Source organism: Apostichopus japonicus, chromosome 12 (genome assembly GCF_037975245.1).
Source record: "Apostichopus japonicus isolate 1M-3 chromosome 12, ASM3797524v1, whole genome shotgun sequence".
In the NCBI taxonomy this organism is placed as follows: domain Eukaryota; kingdom Metazoa; phylum Echinodermata; class Holothuroidea; order Aspidochirotida; family Stichopodidae; genus Apostichopus; species Apostichopus japonicus.
The window spans coordinates 23,714,766-23,739,984 of NC_092572.1; the positions used below are offsets into that span (position 1 = coordinate 23,714,766).

At 38.1% G+C, this 25,219-nt stretch overlaps 2 protein-coding genes across 7 annotated transcripts in view; both read right to left on the reverse strand.

The window, feature by feature from the left end:
- Window positions 1-22,463, reverse strand: part of LOC139976955 (thyroid hormone receptor beta-like) — a 42,117-nt gene extending 19,654 nt beyond the window's left edge. Inside the window, exons 1-3 of one of the 5 annotated variants that reach the window (XM_071985876.1) lie at window positions 21,748-22,462; window positions 11,485-11,571; window positions 3,866-3,927 (exon numbers count right to left, since the gene is read on the reverse strand). The gene's annotated coding sequence lies outside the window, so the exon portion shown is untranslated. Of the gene's footprint in view, window positions 1-3,865; window positions 3,928-11,484; window positions 11,572-20,348; window positions 20,543-21,747 lie in introns of those variants that run through there. The other 4 variants (XM_071985879.1, XM_071985874.1, XM_071985878.1 and 1 more) reach the window with 4 other exon arrangements.
- LOC139976949 (uncharacterized) overlaps window positions 10,220-25,219 on the reverse strand; it is a 50,877-nt gene continuing 35,877 nt past the window's right edge. Inside the window, exon 18 of one of the 2 annotated variants that reach the window (XM_071985854.1) lies at window positions 10,220-10,558. In XM_071985854.1, the coding sequence (XP_071841955.1) occupies window positions 10,446-10,558 (113 nt within the window). In that variant the 3' untranslated portion in view covers window positions 10,220-10,445. The remainder of the gene's footprint in view (window positions 10,559-25,219) is intronic. The other variant, XM_071985855.1, reaches the window with a different exon arrangement.

Here is a 25,219-nt window from a genome sequence, read left to right on the forward strand (position 1 = left end):
CAGGCAAGGAAACTCATCAGTCATAAACTGAATGCAATGCATGAATAATCTATCTGATGGTATCGCAAGGCAAAGTACTACAGTACTAAAAATTGCGGTACAACTACAATGATGAATACACTTTTGTGCACAGGAAAGATATAGTACGTTTCATGATAAGACAAAATTCAGGTGCTTAGAAACTGCCACACAAAATTTAACCACTAAATTATTCCTTGGTTACAACAAGTGCCATCTGTTAGTGAGTTTAAATTGACATAAATATTTTAAGCACACGCTTGTAGGCGTCTACCAATTAATTCACTGGTAAGGAGTTTAATCAGATTTTTATTCAAAAAGTTGTTAATATGCAGACAGAACGGTAGAATATTTTGAGCAAATGCACAATTTTGAGCTAGTAAATCAGCACTGCCGAAAACCTGTTCTCAAGTCACCACGTAACCGCCTAAGCTCCAGTGGTGTGAGATTCAACAGTTGTAACTGCCTATAATAAGGAACACCCTTTAAGGAACTAATCATCCTAGTAGCCCTCCTCTTGTGTGTTAAAATGCACACAACACAAGAATATCAACTCAGCTGATATCATATTCCTGGATGACTTGTTGTAGATCACTGAAGATCACTTACGATCTTTTGTACATATATTGGACCCCTTCACAAAATGAAACTGAACTGAAATTGATCAAACTATATGTTCACCACAAGGAAATCATAGCATGGTAGAACTCATAGATTGATTGTAGCTTTAAATTTTCAGGGAGTTAGCATGTTCACAGAGACAGAGTTTACGAGTTTGGACAACCAAAATCAGCTGTGGAGGTTGTCTGGCAGACGACTAGTTGTTTATGCACATACAATCGAAACTGCACCGTAACTAAATACCCACCAATAGGTAAAATGATAAATTGGTATCATACACACATCCCCCACCTTTCCCCACCCTTCCCACACCCATCCTCACCCCCCTCACTCAACCCCCAGCCTACACATAGATATCTCCTACAACCAAGTACATAAATCACTCTAAAGTTGTTAAGTTTGCTACATTGCTTGGGGACGACCAAATTGGCTTTTCGAACTGAGAATTAAAATGTAAGGCCTGGCTGTTCGAGGGACAACCCGAAAAAATCTCTTAAAAATATGCCCTTATTCCAAATTAGGTCATTATATGCACTGCTACACATCAGCAATGTGCTGACTTGCCCACTGAAATCCCATTCCAGAAAAAAAATTAAAAATTAACAAAAAATTAAAAAGTGCAATCTAGTGTATTGTCATTCATATTGATGATTCTCTAAATGGATCTGAAACTCTGAAAAAATTGCTTCGTTCCAGAAAATTGGAAAAATATTAAGATTCGCTCTGTAAATATTTTGCAGAATTTTTTGGTGTTATAAATACGACGGAATATGGCACTTACGGATTTCTGTGAATGGCAATAATATCTTAATGGGGGCAGCAGCTGCAGCATACAATGCACCTGACTTTGTCCTTTATTAGTTTGATCATTTTTCCCTGCCATTTTTCCCTGCCATTGTCTCTGCACAACACAAAGCAATGCCTAGAAGTTCCACTGTATAGTGAGACCAACTGTTTAGGCTGAATGCCTTAATTGTGTGAAGAAGTTAACAAATTTCGCCAGCACTGAATAGTACTACCAGCACAGTCTACATACACACATATGCTAGCTGTGTTTATCAAATTTCAGCCACAAATTGTCCTGCCACAAATTTTCGACGGGTTGACTTTACAGTAGATTTACCCGCTCAAGTGCGACTAGCCACTAATATTCTTATTATATTTTTATGGGGATCTCTAGCTAAAAACAACGCACAGTTTATTGACATTTTCTTCTCTCTCTTTCATATATTGTATATATATATATATATATAAACCCGAGTCTTGTTGTGTACAATACACAAACAATTTCTTTATGAGTGATGAGGCCTGTGTGTTTTTATACTCAAAATCACCAAATGGTCTGGACTGTTATCCAAGATACTCCAGCATAATGGACACACCCAAAACAAAACATCCATTGCTCTCTTAATGCTAGTTTAGAAGTAACTATCTCTACCCTGGTTTAAGTGACAAGTTATATGTGCACTGTGGGACATTGCCGATTCATACTGTACAAAAATATTTTTTTTAAAAAAACACTGAAAACACACAAAAATGCACATGTGCAATCAGGGGCAATGGATATATTAAAATGGATATAAGGAACCCCACCTTTAATCCATGTGAAGGAAACATGAAAACAGTTGAACCATTTACAGCAGTTTTCATTTCCTAAACCCCTCCCCATCTCCCCAGCCTACCCATCTGCCCTTCTCCCACTCTCCTCCTCTTCCCAACCACCCCCTTCCTCCTACTTCACTATGAGGGAGGTTTTATCATCTTCCATCTCACCCAAGTCTTGATCAACTTGCAACGCAAATACAAATATTTACGATCAGCAGTCTTTCATGAAGAGTTACGAGCCTTATTTCTAAAGGTTGGCAATTAAGCCATTTAGCCTCCCAATTTTGTGATTGTGATCAAATTTGTGGGACTATCAAGCCTCATTTTATGGGAGTTTCTGAAGATGGTTATCTTCCATACGTACACTGAGTGGAAGACTGCATATATTGACATTTAACGCAACAAATGTGTGGCAGAGAGATCAAAGAGTTTAGCTGCTCTCTCAGTTGCAATAAAGTTTTGAAATTGTGATCGTTTTTAACACCTTAAGCCACTGCTTTTTATCACAATGACGCATGTCAGATCTTGAGTGGCACTTTAGTTATCGTGAGAAAGAAGGCAACTGTTGGAGCTAAAGAAGCAGTCCTTCTTCAGACCCATACTATATAGGGCATATATACATGTATATATATATATATATATATATATATTTATACTGTATGTATACAGTACAAACATATATTTTAGTAAAGTTTCGTTTAGTAGAAAAAAAAAAAGATCAGGAGGGACACTCAAAGTCCCCATACAGGAGAAGAAAAAAACTTAAGACACAAACACTCAGACCCGAATACAATGCTTAAAGTGCTTGTCCAAAGCATTCTTAAACCCATTCACACTACTTGCAAGTACAACTTTCTCAGGCAAACCGTTCCACTCATTCACAACCCTATTAGAAAGAAAGTAATATGCCGAATCTTAATCCTATTTTGTGTCTTTTGGAGTTTAAGACAATGACCACTGGAAACAACTAAGTACTATTAATTAGTAAACATGAAAAAGTCATTGAAGGATAAATTGTCAATACCATACATAATCTTGAAAACCTCAAATCAAGTCACCACGTTACCTCCTAAGCTCCAGAGTGGTGAGATTCAACAGTTGTTGAATCACAATGCTAATCACGGTGCTAATCACTATCATGTGTGTGTATATATGTACATGTGCAATGAAACTAGGGCAGCTATGGTGACACAGTGACGTCAAGAGGAAGATATGAACAACATCTGTTGAACTATGGGGGAACAGTTGTCAAGAATGCAAAGTGATGCAGTTTGTTTACTTGCACGACAGGGTCATGAATAAACGATATATTCCGATCATAGCTATAATTTATTCACCAAGATTCACATTTAACTACACAGCACCACATCAACTACAAACTTAAAGATTATGTTTTAAAATCGATTCTGAAAAGTGAGTTTACACTCTTCCGGTAATTTCAACACTGTATGAAACATTTTACTAACATACAAATCAATGCCTTCAATTACAGCCTATCCATTAAACAAGTACTATCTTTGCACAGATTGTACATACAGTATTATGAATAAATTATACTGTACATATATATACTGCATAGAGTCAGAACACAAAGAAGGCCAAGTTAATGGATTATACTTACAACTGCTACAGAAGCTGTCTACTCTTGATAATGTGTACTTCTTCTACCTCGATGCATCAACACTAGAAAAAGAATGGAAAATTAAATGCTAAATTTATGATCGATACCAAAGGAATGATTTCAGTGACCTTCACAAAACCTTGTGCAGCTATTAATACAATAAAAGCAAGATAACCAACTAACTGTCTGATCAATGTAAAGCAGCTTAATAAACTGCCTGTTTTTTCTTCGGGCAAATTAAGCTCTCGTTCTTGAATTTAACTGATACACGTGGGTCTGCAAGTACTTCAAACTCCGTCGTCGATGGTTAGAAAAGTCATTAATTAGCATTAATTAGCAAAGTCACTAATTAGCTTTCCTAGATGGGCTGTTTTTGACAGGGCTGGTGTATGTCTTATATTCAGTAGAGAGACTGAATCATTCATTTCACTATATACTGTATGCATCAATTGAATTTGTTTGAATATTTGACTCCATCTTCAGGGATGTGCCCAGGATTTCCTGAGTGCCGGGTATACTGATCGCCGTCCTGGGGGAGGGGTCTAAGGGGGAGTGGGTGTCCCTCTCCCCTTTGAGAAATTTTCGATTTTTGAAGGTGCTCAGATGCCAAATGCTGGCACTTGTGTAGCTTTTTAAGCACATACTGTACACTAGTTTTGCTAAAAATTTACTTTTTAAATTTTTTTTAGTGAAATATATTACGTACCTGTTAAAAGTTATTAGTTTGTTTCAAAGAGATTTTACAAGGGACCGATTGAGAGCCGTAAGTAATGTTTCTAGCATGCATAACTGATGCATTATTAGTCTGTATGATTTTGTCATAGGCTAGGCACAATTTATATTAAATATATTGTTAGGAATGTTGGGATTTTAGATGAAAATAGTGCTGGGTGGGATTCACGATTTTTAAGACAGTACTGGGGGGTAATTTTAAGTGCTGGGCGAGGCCGCCCAGTGCGGGCACATCCCTGCATCTTAGAATATATCGAGATGGTGATCATACCTTGCACTGCAACTAACCAGAAGCTGTTCAAAAGATATGCTGAGCTGCTGCTGATACAGTCTCATCAAATCTGACCGACTAAATGAATGTGTTCTTGAGAAAAGCTTCATCAGCTTTATCAGATGGTATAGTATCAAGACGTTTTGTTTTATTTTACATTAGTTGCCTAGTTACATTTTCAATACATTATATTACATCATGTCACATTCCAGTGCAGTATATTGCATATGGTTATATGATAAACTAAAGACAAAAACCTTAATTTTGCAACAAATTCAACAGTTGACTTTAGTATTTTTACAAATATGTACAAAACTCTACACTTCAGCACTTCTGGTCATGATATTTGGGAACATGTGACTCAACTGTCACAAAGCACATACAGAGTTTTTAACCGTGGGGGGGGGGTGGGGAACTAAGATCCTCGGCTACAGTTCCGTAGGAAAACGAACAGGGAAAAAACAGACGAAGAACATACGATGCTGTCACATTGGATGGTAGAATGAAAAGGGAAGGGCATTGACCAGGGGGAGCCAGTCATAGAGGGCACGCAGTGTTAAAAGGTTACCAGTTCATTCTAGGCACGGTAGAATAAGGTGCTAAGGTTGTGTGGAGACAGGTAAGCGAGGCGCGAAGTAAATACTAGGTGACACAGCTATCCGTTATTTTAAAATTTCTTTACCTATTTATACAGGTATACTTTGGTGGGAGCTCTACATAATGGCAGACAGTTGAAAGTGGATGCAGGTATGCTTACAATAATTTGTAAACTGACTAGATGTGTATCAATGCACGTACACTGCAGCAAGCACTTACAATCAAAGATTTCTTGAATAATGTTGAACAAGGTTAACCTGCAACCATATGACCTTGACTGAGGCTCTAAGGCAAGGGTAGACAACCTCTTTGAATGAATGGGCCAGATATAATGGGTGAAAAAAATTGACTGGGCCGCACCTAACCAATGACCTGCCGTTGATTTCGAAACCTTTGATTTTGAGGGCTTTCAAGCAATAGGTGTGTGTACTTAATCTGTATTCACTATTCACAATTTAAATATCATGTCAATACAGTATGTACAGTTGATAATTAATGGGGATAATAGGCCTACCAGACAGCATCATGAGTGCCGATAAATTCTAAAAAGCTAGCTCGTTTTTTGTGATGATGTAAAATAGATTGTTTTTTTTCTCTTTTTCTTGAGACATCTCACGGGCCACTAAAAAATCACTGGCGGGCCTCATGTGGCCCGCAGGCCGTAGGTTGCCCACCCCTGCTCTAAGGCATAACACAAACAGGAATACACAGGGGTAACCACAGCAATATGGACAATTCCCCCCAAAAATTGATGCACATGTGACCATAATACAAATATACTGCAAACAGCTAGATAGGCTAGACAGGCAGTACGGGAAGGCTCGCTCCCAGTCTATGCAATTAAACTGCAGTCCATTGCCTGACAAGATTATGATGAGCATGCATGTAGGTAGGTAATGAATCTTGCTTGAACAAGCACATTACGACGACGTTTCTGTTTTCCGAGTACTGATACAATCACAAGTACTCTGCTTTGTGCAATCCACTGTACGGCTTCATTTACATACATACTTAAGCAGGATATCTCCACCTGAAGGTCCTCCCTAGAGCCCTGTGCCAAAAGTAGGATGCTGTGGGGGAGGGGGGGGGGCTACAGCTGCTACAGCATTATGTAGTAGAAGCTGTGGGGGACGTGATATTTTGTGCTCTGTAGTTTGTCAAAGACAAGTGTCTTGCCCAGATAACCCTTATTCTTCCCTATATTTATTAAGCCTGCTTTGCTGCAGCCCGGGAAGATCACAGCCCACTGCAACTATCGCTTTTGACACGTTGCCTAAGTGGCATTTAAATCACTGTGCGCTGCTGTATACATTGACTCTACAATACAGACAATGTAATGTACATGTATAGTATGTCTTGTTACAGTCGAGACAAAATCGTTCACAATTGGCTGCCCAAATATATTCCTCAATTTAACTCCAGTAAACAAAATGCAATTCATGAAACTAGTACACATTCCTAACCTCCTGTTATTTACATGGCAAGAGAATTGACTGCTCCAATTTTTCTGGTGATGTGGGAAGAAAGGGGAGGGAATTGGGGGGGGGGGATTAAAAGGGATGTAGGCATTGGATAAAATTCTGACATGAAAAACCTTTTCCAACTTAACAGTGTGCATTTGCAGTATCAATATATAGAGTTGTCTGATGATCACTCAACGAGTGAAACTGAGTAACAACTACCAGTCACTAGTCTCAACTAATTTTCACCTATATGTGTGTGTGTCTATAACTGAAATTGTAGTGAGTTGGAAAATCAAGAACAGTGAAAAACTTCCAGCATCCAACGGGATTTGAACCCAGGCCTCCTGCTTTATATGCGGACATCCTAACCACATGATACTTGATATTTGATAAAGTTTGAGAATGCATATATACAGTACATGTTCCTTCGCTGGTTTCTACATAAAATTGAATAGGATGAATTGAGCCATGTACCTCACTCAAGTAATGTTTGAAAATGGTCAGAAATTGGGGACACTCTCAGCCCTCTGATGGGGGGGGGGGGAGTTTAGAGTATGACAGGAAAATTCAGAATGGATTAGGGATTGAAGGAAGAGCCAAATGACCTGAGGGTGGTGGGCTTGGGGGGGGGAAGGGGAGGCTTAGTGAAAGATAGTTTTGGAGTACCTCTTTGAACAGTTTTGTAGTACATTTGAATACTTTTAAATAGGTTAATGGAGTAATTAACTATTTTAATAGTAACCATTGTAATAGCTCTGCCAGAGTGACTATTTTGCATGGAATTCAAAATTTCTTCCTTTTTCTTTACATGTTTCCATGGTGACATAAACAGAGCAAGTCATTTCTTTTCCCAATGTTCTGCACTTTCATTAAATGACACACTAATGGTAACATGTACACATATGAAATAACACATATATCGTTAAAACTTACTTTCCACTTCGCGATCTGCACTATTGATCGTGCAAAAAAAGACATAAAAAAAAATGAATAAAAAAATATGAATCATAAAAAAAGACATGCACACCACACATATCAATATCCAATATTTTGGACTAAAAACTAGAGCACGAAGCACAAAAAGTTTTACTATGTTAACAGTCACAATGACATATATATCAGCTGCAAAGCTTTATAATTTACAAACCATCATGACAATTTATGAACCATCATGACAATTACCATCCATCATAATTTACGAACCAATCATATATTACGAACCATAATGAATGATGCCTCCACACATCACTACTAAGTGCACATGGAAATATGAAGTGCTCAAAATGTTTAATTAAGAGATATCCTTTGAGTGACTCTGACGAACAAATTCAGTTCTCTATTTCCCGCTGATGAATAGACTCACAGTGCGAGTTGACATTAATGCTGGTACATAATCATAATCATCATGATAATGATGATGGTAATGAACTAATGATAATGATATTGATGATGATGACGATGACATTTGTACTTTTGTACTTTTTGATCAAAGATACTGTAGGAGGATGGGTGTAAGGTTAAAACCGTCAACGTCATTTTTTTCTCAAAGTTGATAAGCGAACCAGCTATTCAAAACACCTTCTGGAAAGGTAATATCACCACTAATTAATACTGTACATAGCTTCCTGTGGTTATGGAAATTTTGACAAAACATTAAATTGGTCTAAAAGTCACATTTTCACATTAACTTTCCAATACTGGACGACGACGACAAGATCACACTAGTGTAATTAAGCCACTCCTTTTGTTTCAGGTTAAGTGTGAATGATGTCACCATGACAACTGAGCTTACATTGCTTAAATTGTTTGTTTACTATAATACTAAAAGGAGAAATAAACCCTTCGGGGGTTTTGCAGTGACCTCATAGTAGAGACTAATATTCTTACACCCTCTGTGAAATAACTAGTCAAAATATCCCCAAATTTCCAGGTATTTTCTAATTATTGTTCACACTTACTGTGTTGGCGGCCATTTTGTAACTAGGGAGCTTCAAAACTGACTTCAGCGAGCCACATTGTAAGTTAAACTATTCCCAGCTCTGAATATGAATTGTACACTTGCTCTCGGATATATTGTTCGGAACTTGGTGCAGAATTCCGGAGTGCCAAGCATTTGGTTGTGTAAAACAGGACAGGGGAGGAGAGAGCAGGGAAGGGATAACGAATGATATTATACAGTATGTTATTCCTGATGGGAAAACTTCCAGAGAACAGAAAACATACAAAAGCACCAGGTTTGCCCCTCCGATGTAGAACTGTTACTAGTGTGGCAGTACTTGCATCATATATAGTAACTGCCAGTGTCAGCCACAGATGCAGTGGCGTCGCCAAGGGGGGCCAGGGGGGGCACGTGCCCCCCCTGGAAAACCTAGTGCCCCCCGAGTGCCCCCCCATCTGAGATTTGGGTTGGTAAAAAAATATATATATATATTTTGTTAAAAGAGAAAACGAGAAGGACAAGAAAGGAGTTGGGGTCATGCACTCATGCACACATTAATTCAACAAATGTAGGTTCTATTGATAGGGTTAGGCATAATATCGACAGCATGTGGTTCATATCCTCTGCAAAATTCTGCGCGTTGTTAAAATCATTACCTCAAAAATAGCAATTTCTGGAGATATCTTCAGATCGAATTTAGCATCAAATGTGGCAGCATTTTGTATCTAGCCCATCCTCCGTATGCGAAAATTTTCCAAAGGGGAGAGGGGCACCCCCTCCCCTTAGACCCCTCCCCCAGGATGGCGATCCGTATCCACCTATGTGCCCCCCATCAAATGCTGGTGCCCCCCCTGTGCCCCCCAGACTGAAAAGTCTGGTGACGCCACTGCACAGATGTAATCTGTTTAGCAAGATCTAGGTCTCGTTGTCTCAGTTCCTCCGCTGTGTATTCAGACTCAATTACTTAGCAGCAAATTCCAAATGCATCCATGTTCTCTCTCTGTCAAAAATTCTCGGGCCCGGAAAGGTTTTCCGGAAGAAAAATTTGACTAGATATTGCTTAGGTTATTGTGAACTGCTTGTAGTAAATGTTCGTTCAATGTGCTGAAATGTAATATGTGGCTCGCTTGTACCCAAACCAAAACCAAAACAGCAAACGCCATGGGTGACAATTGAATCAATTTTTAAGGTTAAAAGAAACATGTTTTCAAGAAATTGGCGTTGCTTCTTTCGAATAGAGCGTAGTACTGCAAAGCGGTATTCTCTAAGCAGAAAAGGCAAGGGTATATTTCTCCTTTCAAAGCATTTAGCCACATTGGGAGGAGCAGAATATTTCCAAAGCTTGTGAAGAAATATCAGCTAATTCAATTTCACAGGCCATTTAAAATTATGATGCACTTCTTGAGTAAAGGTAGGAGAGTTAAGCGCTTTTCATCGATCAGAAACGCTAATTTTTTTTTTATGAAAGGGAAATCGACCATGCCTTGATGGTTTTCTTATTAGTGTTGAACTTTAATAACCATTGGTCTTTAGAAATCCTAACGCTCAGGGAGTACATGTGCTAAGACTTCTGAGTAATTATCTGGGGGACAGAGAGAGAGAGATAGACAAAGAATACTTTAAGCCACTTGTCAACTGGTACTGATGGTAATTACATAACAGTAGCAGTGACCAGTAACTCTGCATAGTCACTTTATAGTCAGTCAACTTACAAGTTGCAAGGGCTTAGTTTTCAGCACCCGAGCAAAGATACAAAATAGAAGATGTCTTCTTTTTCAGCACACCAGATAATCCTCATTGAAAACAGTTTTAGATTCAATCGACCAGTCAAGGAAAAAACGATAAGTCTGAGATGAGATTTGCAACTAACATTTTGGAATAATTTCAAATTTCTCTTCGAGATAACTGTCATATATTGTCTGCCACTGATATAATTCTTTTTACAAAATTAAATCACAAAATTGATTCCATTCCTAACATTTTGCCCTGAAAAAAAAATTACCTATAACTTCCTTAATTGAAATTAAGGGCTGACTATAAATTTATAAATCACGTAATACATAGTTGCAAATTAACATAGTAGCATAGTTGCTAAATAAAAAACAAATTTAACCTAGAAGTATCATCAAGTATTTCTCACAAGTTTACACAAAGAAAGTCTCAAATGATTAATATTAACCCAAAGAGTGTTGAATCAGCAATCAATTTATCAACTTGAATTTGTCACCAAGACACTATATACACCATCAACTTGCCAATGAGCCTCACATCACCTCATCCATAGTTAAACCTATCCATTTTTTTTGGCCATTTGAGGTTTATTGAGGAGAAAGTCGGAAACCCTTGTTATTCTGATAATTTCCAAAATTAAAGCTTGGATGAACTATGTATACTGTGCATATGGAACCAACTTAAACCAAGAACCAAGCTGTTCTTGTGTAGAGGTCATAGGTCATTGTAGATCAAAGTGGACAATGTCGGAATATGTGGTAAACACAATTTTCTACAAAAGAAAATTCAAATGTAGCATTTCAAATTGAATACTAAGATGTTAACTTTAAGGATAACTTAATTAAACTTATGGAAAAGCAATGCAACTGATTTGAGAAAAATTTACCAGTTAACTTTGTTCCAGGCACGGTAGAATGAGAGTGCTAAGGTTGTGGGGAGACAGGTAAGCGAGGATCACAGTAAATCCATGCAACTGAGGACAGGAAATAAATGAGAAACACAGTTCCAAGTTATATCAATTTTCTATACTGATATAGAAAATTGATACCATCGACGCTGTTCATATTTGGTAGCCAATTCACGCAGTTAGGAAGATATTCCCAAACGATTAAAATCGTTGGTTAGTTGGTTTTATATGATCTCTCTGTATCAAACTGGCTTGCAGGCCACTGGGTCTGAGGCCGGCCGGACCATTTGGAGTATTTCAAGACAGAGACAAGGATTTAGTTACGAGTGCATGAGATTAAGACACTGATTGCTTGAATGTATATCATGCACAGATTGCAATGCACTCTCTTATCCCACTGTATACTTTTGCATATTACGTGGGTGGGGGCAGTGTGTTTAAACTACTGTGAAAACTGATAGTCCACACAACAAATGGACTATCTCCTATCTGTAGGAGGTACTGTGCACTAAATTTAAGCCAATGATGATTGGAAGTAAAATGACTAATATTTGAACTTTCCAAAGCTTTCCACCATAGTTTGTTTTTTTTATAAAGAAAAAGTTTTCAAGCTTCAAGCCTTTTGCATAATTCAGCATAGTTGTTTAAAAAAAAAAAAGGTTTTTTCTTTTCTTTTTCATTTCTTTTCTTTTTCCTTTTCTTACCCCCCATTGTTCCTATTGTACATAAAATAGAAAATCTGCCGGTTGGAAACAACGAATGTACACAGCGTTTACACAAAAAAAAAAAAAGACGATTGCTTATAATAGTCAAAGTGCTTGAAGATTTTGGTTCCCCTCCAGCATCATTCAAATATATGTATATTATTCTCTCTTCTACACTTTTACGAATGTTTTTCGATACAACCTGCACATATGACAAATGAACTTGAACTAGATAAAAGCTCTAGGCCTCTCAGCAGACTACGTGCTCAATTAGCTACAGTACCTGCATATTGATTTATTCTCTTTTTTTAACTTTCTTATCAAACAGAAGGTTGCTAAATGTATGTTCACACAGATAACATAGATAGCATTTACAGTAACTAGTACAGAGCTCGGCTTGTTGGAATGTACTTTGATAGGTTACGAAACATCTGATGTTAATTTATATGAGAATTTAACTGTGAAGCAGTTCAGGTGTTTACATAATACATACAACCTGTTACGTTAATTACACTACAAACTATTACGGTGTGTTTACAGACAACATCTGGTCGGACTATACAATGACTATATAGCTGAACAAAGTGATGAGGTAATGTCGATAACTGACATACATGTGTGCTCTATGTAACTACTACCAGCCTTAAAGGTGTTTACATACAACCTGTTACCACATGCTTCAGTATACATTTGTACAGGGCCTCATTACAACAATTAGAGCAGCATTGTTCAAGCAGATATGACTTTCTTGTACTTTGATACCCAGTGTCTCAGTTTTAGGAGAGATATTGCGAAAGTTTATTGTCGGTGGCAAGTTATTTTATTGAAGGTATGTGGGTTTTAGAAACAGACATTTCTATGCACTGAGCATTATAAGGTACAATGGAGAATACATACTGTAGAATCACATACAGGTTAATTGGCAAGAACCAAAACAGATGATCTCGTTAGTTTAATGACCAATGTCCTTTGTTTCAATATCTCCAATTCACTAGCTATGCTTGCGAGTTGTTGAATCGTTGGAATTGTCCATGCAAGGTGGTTATATTGCAAGACTCGATTGACTCAATTTAGATGAACCTTTAGATATGTTTCATGCAACAAAATATGGGGCAAGAAATGCCTCATAATTTGTTATTGACAATTATTTTATGCTACAAAAATAAGTATGAAATAATTTAATAGGCTGCAAAAAGAAGTATCTAACTTTGTTAACAATTCCATGTAGTAGTGTCCAGTGACAAAATTTCAAAAGAATTTCCCAGGTAGCAGCAAACTTGGGGAACCATTCTAAAAATTCTGGGTTGAAGATATGTGAACCTGGGGAAAGTATAGTGTAAAGAAGATAGCAGTTTATACTTCAGTAATTAATGTATATCAAGAACAAAAAAAAACATTTTGAAGTTTCTCCTGCATGCTAGCAGCACAAATTGAATTAAAGTCACCAGACCATTTGACAACCAGCTACATTGGAAGTCAAACGGCATATATTTGGATTTTCCAAAGCCTTTTTGACTTCAAGCCTTTCTCTAAATTCTCAGCATAGTTGACTGCTTTTGCTTTTTTTACTTCCACCCCCCCCCCCCCTCCTTGTTCCTGCATCATATAGAAATCAGTATATATCTCTATATATCTGTATGCTGTATATATATAGGTCTGTCTCTCAAATACAAACTCCATATATGCAGATTACCTAGATAGTGACTATAGGCCTATATATGGCATGATAACCTTAGAAGCATGCAATTATCACAAATTATGCATGTTTGATTCGACAATTTTACCTCTAATCATCAACCCTTCATGAAAGAAATGACATTTTTATCCTTTCTTTCTTCTGTATATATACAGGTAGCAGATTTTCCGATATTCTACACAGCAGTTGGCTTAGATTCATTGTTATTATTCCACGACATTACTGGTTAATTCGGTAGGAAATAGCAATAGAGAGAAATGCACACATTGGGTCTGTGGAGATTGGATATTGAGGGAAAAGACTGGGATAGAGGGGGTGGGGGGTGGTGGTGATTGGGATAGAGGGCATGAGGATAGGAGGGGAAGTGTTATAAGGATTTAAAAAAATTATGAGGTCATAGGCTAGGTACATTTAGAAAGTGCAATAGCAGAATTTAAGAGAAGGGATTAACCGAGTGATAAAAGGAAAGATATTATTTAAAATGGTATTTTGCGTCTTGTTGGTGATTTTAAAGTTTTCTATTCTTAGTTCAAAATTAGAAATGAATAGAGACAAAGGGAAACAGGTGCCAGTTTATTCTCTAAATCCTTTGTTAATAGGAAAAAGATTAGTTTCTAATAACCTTAGTGCTCCTCAGCACAATATTTGTCACCTGCATCCCATCTCGTCCGAAATCCGAATGTAGCAAATCGTTGGTTTTCCATTTCTTCCAAATCAAATTTCATATTTCGCAAGAAATTTCCATGGATACATTAAAAGAAATTCTGTAAAAGTTTCTGTACATACAGTACGTGTCAAGGTCTACTTTTTGTGTGATTTATGGAAACTTTTTGTCACTTGAGAGGCATGTACGATGGGGCAGCAGATCTCTCCTAAGGGTACCGTGTCAAAAATAGGGTTAGGGTTAACCCTAACCCAGCTAGCCCAATGCAAACACAAGTTAACAAAGATATCACATGTTATACTTTTAAGTTACGCAACTCAGAAGCTGTAACCCAGAAGTTGTGATTCAAGTGTATGATTAAGGCTTCTTGGTGCTAAACTTTCACCAACAAAGCCATAAAGGACTTTGTTATCGATATAAATTTTCACTGTCTGTAGCCAATTTTATAATCTATATTCTACGATAAAAGTTCAGCGCCTTCGAAAATGCTACATACTGTAAAATTTGCAACATTACCGCTGTGATACAGTATGTATACAGGAAAATGTTGCAAATTTTTTTTTTTAAATTTAATTTCTTTTATGATACTTACATATGAAAGTATCATAATTCAAGGTTATAGAGATTTGGCAGTGGTCCAAGGCTTTTCAAAGTGTCCTACATTCATGATCAAATCCTAACGACATGTAGTTTGTTCTTTGTTCGTATTTTCTTTGTACGAGAGGTACTCTCTTTCTCAGATATCATATCACACTCTGCCGGCATTAGAGATCCTATGTGAAGTTTATTGTGGGTTGGTTATATGGGATAGTTTGTGCAAAGAGTCTTTCACCCTTCACAAAATGTCCTATGTTGTGCAGTGTCCCACTTAGGAGTGCATGTCCCTCTTGAGAACAGGTTAGTGCTTGTGATGTTCCCTACTCTCTGATAAGTACTGTCAGTTGAGGGTAAATTTGTAAGAATAAAAAAATATATATAAAAAATAATAATAATTAATTAATTAAATTAAATTTAAAAAAAAAATAATAAAAAAAATAAAATAAAGCAAAACAAAACAAAACTTAACTAAACTAAACTAAACTAAACAAAACAAAACAAAACAAAACAAAACAAAACAAAACAAAACAAAACAAAACAAAACAAAACAAAACAAAACAAAACAAAACAAAACAAAAAAAAACAAAAAAAACAAAAAAAAACTGTTCTACTCTTCACCAGGTGCTGCTGGTTTATTGATATTATATAGAGACCTGTGCAGTGTACATATTATTTATCATCTGAACATTGTGGATTACAAACTTTTGCTTAACATTCTATATGTTATGTAATCTTTGAATTTTCTGGATATATCTCCTTGAATAGGCAGACAAAACAGAGGACGAAACATACAGACTCAATAACGACAAGAAAACAACCGAAGGACGGAAAGGAGAGTAATGTTTCCCAAACGGACCGTGGGGCCCGGACTGGAAAGAAAGCATACAGACATGCAAATGTAGGAGCTACTGGACCACCTCTTCCCCACCCCTGATCCACCCCTGACCCACCACCCCCCTCCCAAAACAATTAGAAAAATAATTCTAGGTTTTCCGTACTTGCAAATTTGGTTGTCCATATTAAGAAATGTAGTGAAAATAAAATGAATCAGCTATATACTGTATATGTGTGCATTGACATGTGTAGATTTAGTGCCAGGGAAAAAACACTCACTTTTGGCCCAGTAACACTCCCCTTAGGATGGATACCAGGCCTATGACTTTGTCTTCCTTTCATTTCAGTATAGTAGTGAACGAGGGGCCACCATATGTTAACATTAAATTCGATTTGGGTGTGAAACTGACTTTAAGCTGGCAGGGCAGGCGCCAAAAATTGCTTAAACTTTGATTTTCATTGCACCTATTTAGTACCAAGCTTTGTCGGTTTGAGAGTTGTACATGAGGGATGTCCTGGGAATATTTAATTCATATGAATCACAAGACTCCTTACATCAATTTTTTCTTATTAAACCAGACAATTTTTGCATAATACTGCATAATAACTTGAATATGAATAGAGAAAATCCCCATTTTTTTTTTTTTTTTTTTTAATCTTTGCCTTTTATTTGCAATGCAAGCAGAGTGAGTGTCTTAGCAGACAACTGTTGTTACTGTAAGCTAACAAATTTAGCTCTTCTGATATTTTACATTCAATTGTTGTGGAAATGAACAGGGTCAAAAGATCAATAATTCAAGAAAACTGAGCGTGGATTCATACACTAACTGTCTAAGGCATAGGAGGCAGGGGGGCTGCAGGTCTCCCAACCCAAAATGTTTGTGAAAATTTGGGCAATATGCTGAGAATTTTTTTGGGCACCTACTGAAAGAAAAATAATTTGCAATGTGTTTTTCAATGATTAATCTGATATTAATCTGATCATTATTAACAACTTCCCCAATAATTCTAACCAATATGAAAGGGTAATAACACGGTAGATGATTGTCTGTTATTGGCATGTGATGTAATATAACCGATGAACACCTATATGTTATGCACATTAACGTACTGAACGCGCACGAAGCGTGCGAAAAATGTTGGTTATATTTTCAGGCAAGTCGTTAGAGCCCCCCCCCCCCTCCCAAATCAAATTAGGCTCGTACGCCTATGCTAACTGTATTCTTGATCTAGTTGTAAACCTGCTCTTAATTTGTCTAATTCTTTGCAGGATATACTGTATTGATTTGGATACGGACATTTTTGCCTAAAGATATATTTATATCTCAATTTTGTAAACAAATGGTCTAGTTTTGCCTTCCTTCTTGTCGTTAAATATCATCTCAAAGTGGATGCAACTCATTTACGTACAGACTGTACAGTGCTTACATGCCAGACTGAAACTTTACCACCGCTAATATCAAATTACGAATTATCGAATACTCATGTCAGTCAAATCGTGGTGATATTGAATCGCGGTAACCAGCAACGACACAGACTGCATGGTCGTAGCGCTGGATGAGGGCGGTCACGGTGACCTCGTTAAATCTCTCTCTCTAAACTTTGGCTACTAAAAACAATTCTGAAGCAAAATCAAAATCGACACAAAAGACAACTTGTATTAAAGTCAAATCGTGAAATTTAAAACTACAAAAACGAGGACGATGGGTTACCCTCGGTGATGTCATCAGGAGAGTTTTATAACGTCAGTAGTAATTATAGCATGACGGATTATATACACTAAAGTAGTAAAGTATGAATAATTAGATATTTATGTACATGATACTAGAACGTGTGCATTGTCTAAATCTCACGCATTGAGGGAGGGCTGTACTTTCTACAGAGCTCAGGGAAGCAGGGATGATCATACTTATAGCACTAAATGAATATTCTCACAATTTCACATACATGACAATACACATGTGCTAAAATAACTAATTCAAAATTCATATCAAAGGGTATATGTATGTATATACTCTTGTTACATAGTGATATTAGTATATAAGCCTATATGAAATAACATACCTTCCACACTGTAATGAATGCTAAAAAAGTTCTGCAAATTTACTTAACAAACGATAATCCCTCAAGAGAGAGTTGGATTACTGTAAAATGTATTTAAACGTTTTCTATCCAACTTATCCAGACACAAGTTGGGAATTTGGTTTCACTTTAAGTATGTTATTTTAAGACCTTTGGCAAAACCAGCAAAATTAATCAAATGATCGAGTATATCTGGTATATAACAAGGGAGCCCAGTGACTCAATTGTATCTAGTATATAGAGGCAGTTTATAATCTTGATGTTCTCCACAATAACTGGATCCCTCTGGTCACTGGAAACATGTACTTGTGACGCTGTACTATCGACATAGTTTCCGCTAAATTTCAATAAGTGCGCCCTCACAATGTCACAGTTCTTCTGATGTACCCCTCAAAGTCACAGATGATTCTGCTTTTGTTTTAGGATTTCCAAGAAAAGGAATCCATGACCGCTTTGCCAAGTGGCTCTGCGAGATTATAGAGGTTTATTAGGGCATCCTTTTGTCTAGACCTGTATAACATACTGTATACCCTACTACTGCACATAGCAAAACACCCTTTTCCTTGAAACTTACACTTGCCAATGATCTATTCTTTACTGGGACATTACATCATTCATTATTCCAAAAAAAAAATTGTTTACCCTCATTTATCGCAATTTTCAAGAAATTACATATTGGATGCTCTACTAAATGAAGTTACAGTATACTCTCTACTGACAATGTTTTCATGCTCAAATAGGTGTAAGATATGGTATGGAACCTTCCTCAATAATTTCTATTTGCCTTTGTTTCTTTCATTAACTTGTTAACTCCATGTATATAATTAACATCACTACTAACATCGCACTGCAGCCGCTGCTTATGTTTGCTCTCCACCTCTATTGGATTAGACCATAGAAATATCCAATTTAGCTATTAAACAGTTTGTAGTACTACTATCTTTATGCAGGCCCAGGGTTTGCATTAGCCGCGGGATTGCGCGATTCCTGCAATTTGATCGCATTTGGAATAAACGTTTAGTAAAAAGCCACTTGTGATTATTATTTTTTAGTTATCCAGTCTATAATCCATTAGTACATCTCGTAAATGTCCTTGTCAGTCATTCCTTTTATGAAATAAATGAATGAAAAAATAGTAATTGTGAGAATTCTTTCAATTTCTTCCACATGGTAGCCTAACACCACACTAAGTCAATGGGGAAATCTAACCTAACCATCTGTTCATTCGCTGAAATTGTGACGCAGTTACAGTAAGATATCTATGGAATACTATCAATATTGCTGTTATCTTCGACCATATGGTAGCCGAACACCTCACTAAGTCAATGGGGGTAATCTACAGTAGCCTTTAACCATAGATCTGTTTATTAGCTTTGTGATGCAGTTGTAAGATATCCATGGAATACTTTCATTATTGCTGTTATCTTCGACCACATGGTAGCCTAACACAACACTAAGTCAATGGGAAAATCTTGCCTAACCATCCGTTTCCATGAAGAAAAAAAAAACAATCACACTTTGCGTAGGATCCGGGTAATAAATTATGAACCGGGTAGTATCGGGTCGGGCGGGTTAGGAAGGTCGTAATTCCACTGTGGGTGTTTGTCACCTGTATCGAACAATACTAGTTCTGCAGTGGCGGAGCGTCCATACAGTCAGGGGGGCGGATGCCCCCCTGACAGACTCAAATGGACTGCTGGCGCCCTTTTCAGCTCTTTAAATACCACTTTTTACTTATTCGCGTTTATTGACTTTTTTATTGCGCTCTCATCTACTTATTGACATTTGTCACATTTTGTTGGTGTAATCGGCGATGACACCTATTTATTCTTCGTTTAACTGCAAATTAGCCAGGCCCGGAAAGGGTCATTTCTGGCGATCTAGGGAGTATCTTTACTCAAAAATTTTCTGTACGCTACGCGCCAACCAGTGGTGGCGCTCCGCTTAGACAGTGTCGAAAGCGCCCCTACAGACCATACTCGCCCCTCCTGACCAATACACCTAGCTCCGCCAAGTGCTGTAGTTCTGTTGTGGTGACATATTTGCCTTACTCTAGAGATCAAACACATAGACAACAACATATTTAGCATTGCACCATTCATGATTTGTCGGTGATTCCCTGAATAGTTACAAACTTTCGATATCCTCAGGTAAACAGAAAAATGCATGCTCACCAGAAAGCTACTGGCAGATTTAACTTCTAGTTTTATTCGTGAGCACAGTCGCCATATTTTACAGGAAAACTTTCGAACGTGTAAGAGCTTACCTTACACTACTTCACTGTGTACATATAGTCCATTATGCTGATTCCAATGGTTGCTAGGGATTTCCTGTCTGTTGCTGCTCACTTGACTGACAGCTTCTCCAAAGATTCCTTGTACACTGTGTGAATGGTAGGGTTTACTGATTCCTATAGTCGACGCAGCACAGTGAAACAAGCAGAAGCGTGCTATACCGGGGTAGCGCTGAGTGTTAATAGTATAGCGCTGCACTACTTCCAGCCTATAGTGTAGGTTTCAAACCTAAAGTTCATTCATGGCACACAGATAAAGGCTACCCAGACATTGGGCGTTTGATATCATATGACCGACGGATAATGTGAGACTATAGAATCCTTCCTTTGAAATTACAGTCCAAGTACTAAACCTTGAAGCGAACATCAGGCAGGGGGAGAGGGAGGAGGGGACAGATTTGCCTAACACCTTGTTATTGCATTGATGTACATTATACGAAATGTACATCCTCCGACAAGGACTTTCCCAAAAAAGGAAAGAAAATAAGTATTAAACTAACATCCAAATCTGAGAAAGTTTTTTTTTTTGCAGCTTTTGTTTTGCAAAGTATCGTACCGACTGAGCTGGAATATTTTTTGTAACAGAATGCTGTGCGAAAAATTATGCACACATTTCAATATTGCACGGGGAAGATATCCCCTGTGCAAGGCGTGCTTTAGTCTGGCTTACTGCTAGCTTACTGTAAAGTTAGACTGCAGTAAAGGCCCTTGTTCCAGGGAGTTAAATGTTTTCTCTTTGGTATGGAAGCAACCTAACCAAATGATAGGTCTAGCCTAAGTATAACAAAGTGGCTATTCTTACGACTAGTCATAACAATAATTCTTTTTTATGCATGCGCAGTTGCTTTAACGTGGCTATTTTTAAGACTAGGAGTACTATTTTTACGACCAGGAGTAACAATACTTTTCGGTTAGGGTTGGGGTTTGGGTGAGGGTTACCCCCTAATAGTAATACATGCACAGTTACTTTATTTACTTTACTGCGCATGAATTCGCCCATGTCGTAAGAATAGTTTATAAATAATTGTTACGACTCGTCGTAAGAATAGCCACGGCCTAAGTATATATAACCCTTACAGCCGTAGACTTATTGTACGTGAATCCTAACTTAAGTTAGCCTAGCCGAACTGTTATTGTCTGGCTTAGACTAGGTTAAGGCTATAACATAGGCCTAGGCTAGCCTTAGAACTTATACTGTAGGCCTACTCTAGGCCTAAGTTTGCTTAATGTTGTTTCTAAAACCTGAAATTTTTATCGCTACATTGGCAGGTGGTAGTGGTATGGTCGGCCTACTTCAGAAATTATTACTACCACTGTCTGTACATGCGTTCTGCATGTAAATGAGAAGGTTAATTAAATTTGATGTACAAACCTTTGCACTCTAAAGAAACTTCATACAGTGATTTGCAACAGAGCCATTGCTATCAATCCAGGGTAGGTTAGGCCAAGCCGTGTAAACATGCGGTTAGATGTCTGCACTCAGTCAGTGGTACTACTATATAGTGTAGGCTAATCCTAATGCAAATATATACTAGTCAGTCGTTCACAGAAGTTCAAATTTCCATAATAGTAAATCCACTCTCGTCTAGCATAAGTCAGTTGTCAGCGGGTTATAACTCTCCAGGCAATATCTTGAATAAAGCAGGATAAAAATGACCTTACCTATATTTCTATGATGTGCAGAGCTTGCAATGTTTACTACTGACAGTAGGCCTAGGCTACGTGCACAATTTATTTTGAGTAAGGCCTGAACGCGAAAGTCAATAGTACCAAAGATATTTCACATTGATAGTACATATAACAAGGTACGTGTACAATCTTTGCAACATGTACGTTTAACCTGTACTGAAGGAGAGAGATCAAATTACATATGACCAGAAGTGTAACTAAGATTGTATAATCGGCTAGACCCCTTATATTCAACCTTCTTTTGCTTGTTGACACCAATATGAGCGTTTCTTAAAATTGAACCTGCAAATAGGTACAAACAGAATCATGGAATATTGCAGAATTACAAGCGAGCTCCATAATGGGTCTATCACGAACCAAAGATACACTGACCAGAGCAGCACCCGTATCGCTCTGACCAGAACTTGACCCAAATGGTGGCGCTACCTCGGATTAGAAACATTAGTGAAAAGTAAAGTTAACGTTTAGCAGGTTTAATTAACCCTGTGTTGAAAAATACCGATGTTTTAATAGCATTTGCATTTACTGTTGATATTGTGTAAAAGTAAGGTAACATGGCTTTTCGATCCTAGCAGGTTCTTCTTCAAAGGCTGAATGACAAGTAACAGTAACAGAAAGAACAAAAACACACACAGAATACGGACAGGTTAATGAGCATGGTGTACACAAGGAGATATATGTAAGGGGATTAGTAGACAAGGGATGGAGTGAAGAAAGAAAGAAACCAACAGGGGAAGGGGAGATGGGAAATACACAGTGAAGGGACAGAGAGAGGATTAAGGGAAGGGGATAGAGAATAAACTGGAGAAGGACAAAGACAGAAAGGTGTGGAGAAGAAAGGGGTGGAAGAGAGCTATGGGAAGAGGAGTGATGGGGGGGGGGGCAAGGGGGGCAGGAGGGTGGAAGGAAGAAAAGTTTGTCATGCCCTTTCTGAATGTTGAGCCCATGGGGTTGAATGGTGCGAAGGCGTTGCATACACAGCCTCTCTCTCTGCTGATTCGTACTAGGTCAGGATGGCTACCTAAGGATTCAATCCCCTGTAAGGACATGTCGTTAATGGTATGGTTGGGAAGGCTAAAAAGGTTCTCCAACTGGGGTCTCAGTCTTCATGGTGTTGACTGTGGATCTGTGACCATAGAATCTTTTCTTGAGGGTGGTTTTGGTTTCGCCAACATACCGAATGCCGCAAACTCTACAAGAGATCAGATATATAACATTAGTGGTTGTGCAAGTGATGTGACCCTTAGTCTTGTGTGCGAGTTGCATGCTGTGGCTGGTGATGGAATTGGATTCAACAATTTTGTGGCTGCAGATGATGCATCTCGAAGTACGATCACATTTTGAAAGTACCATGCTGAATATATTTACTGTTTATATTATCAGGCGCGTATCCAGGGGGCGTTGGGGGCGATCGCCCTCGGGTAAGGAAAAGAGGAGAGAAAAAAAGAGAAGAAAAAAGGGAAAAAGAGGGGGAAAAAAGAAAAGGAGGAGAGGAAGGAAGGGAAAAGAAAAAGAAGAAAGAGAGAAAAAAGAGAAAAAGAGGGAGTAGAAGATAAACGCCAAGACCTCGGGAAGAGAAAGAGGAACAGTCATAATTACAGCGCTGATCCCTATTATATACACATGGCCGGGTAGCCAGTGACAGATCGAGGATTACGGAGGGGACGTGCGCCTCACCCTGCCCCTTACAGCGACAACTCCATTTTTGACGTTCCATTTTCCTCTCTCACTAATGTATCTACTATATACGGTCTACCATAACGTGTGTGTGTGTGGACGCCTTAAGCCATTGTACAACTGTGCTATGGAACCAACTGTGGCTGGTCTTGAACTCGACCGAGTCGTCGGGGAACATGACGCATTTCGGGAAGGGGCGACCGCCCCCCCCCCCCCCGAGCAAATTTTCTTTATGATATCGCTAGTAATTTCAAAATAGACATTGATTAGATGCAACTTACAAGGCCTGGGAAGTGTCATTTCCAGCGATCTGGAAGGCATTTTCGGCCAAAATTTTATTGTACTCTTCGCGCCAATATTTTTTAGTTTGCCTACAGGCTTCGCCCTCCCTTGGCAAATTACTCGCTACACGCCTCTTCGAATTTGTAAAGCAAACAGCAGATATCACATATCATATCAGTGAGCATGAAAATGCATGTTCAAGGATGAACAGCCTCAAAACTGTCTATGTGTGTAGTCAAAGGCGTAGGAGCCCAATTGGATTTGGGGGCTGTAACGATCGACTTGCCCAAAAAAATATAACCAAAATTTTTCGCGCGCTTTGCGCGCGTTCAACATGTTAATGTCAATATCATATAAGGAAGCATCGGTCATTACATCGCATGGCATCGTGTGCCGTATGGTCCGTGAAACTTGCGCAGTATACCGCCGGATGCTAATGTAAACAACGAAATGTCTTATGTAGATGGAGAAAAAGCATGGAGGTCCAATTATGTCAAAACTCTCTTTTACATTAGTAATGGCGAATTCGTCGGCCAAGCTTAGAACTTTATTTTAATTACCAAGGAGATTTTTAAACTATTCATTTCCTTAAGCTACATCATTGCTATTTATTTTTCTTTCAGTAGGTGCCCGAAAAATTCTCAGCATATTGCCCGAATTTTCAGGGGGAATATTGGTTAGGGGGGGGGGGGGGCTGCAGCCCCCGCCTCCTACGCCTATGTGTGTAGTGTTCGGTTTCGAAATCTCTGATATCGGAAATATCTGGTATTTTCATTTCCTTCAACGAAGTTTTATAATAGCCGTTATAAGAGGTTTTAATATTTGTACACCAATAAATTAACTGAAAATTTCATGACCAACATTCTTCATCATACCTCCCTCTATTAGTGCAAGTTTGACCTGTCTGTTAGGGGTTGAAGGAGGTTTTTCTATATTGGTTTTCCATAGATGAATTTTTTTGCAACATTATGAATTGTTTTGAAGTGATTTTATTCACGAGAAATGTGAATTTTCAAATTCTGAACAAATAATGGGCTTAAAACCTTGAAAAGTGGGGTTTTCGGATATTGTGGGCCGTGACGTAGAATCACTTACAAAAGCAATGAATGATCCACAGGACATACAATGAGGTCGAACATGATGTGTGACTGGTGACAATCTTCAAAAAGGTTATGGATGGAAACAAAAACTATTGG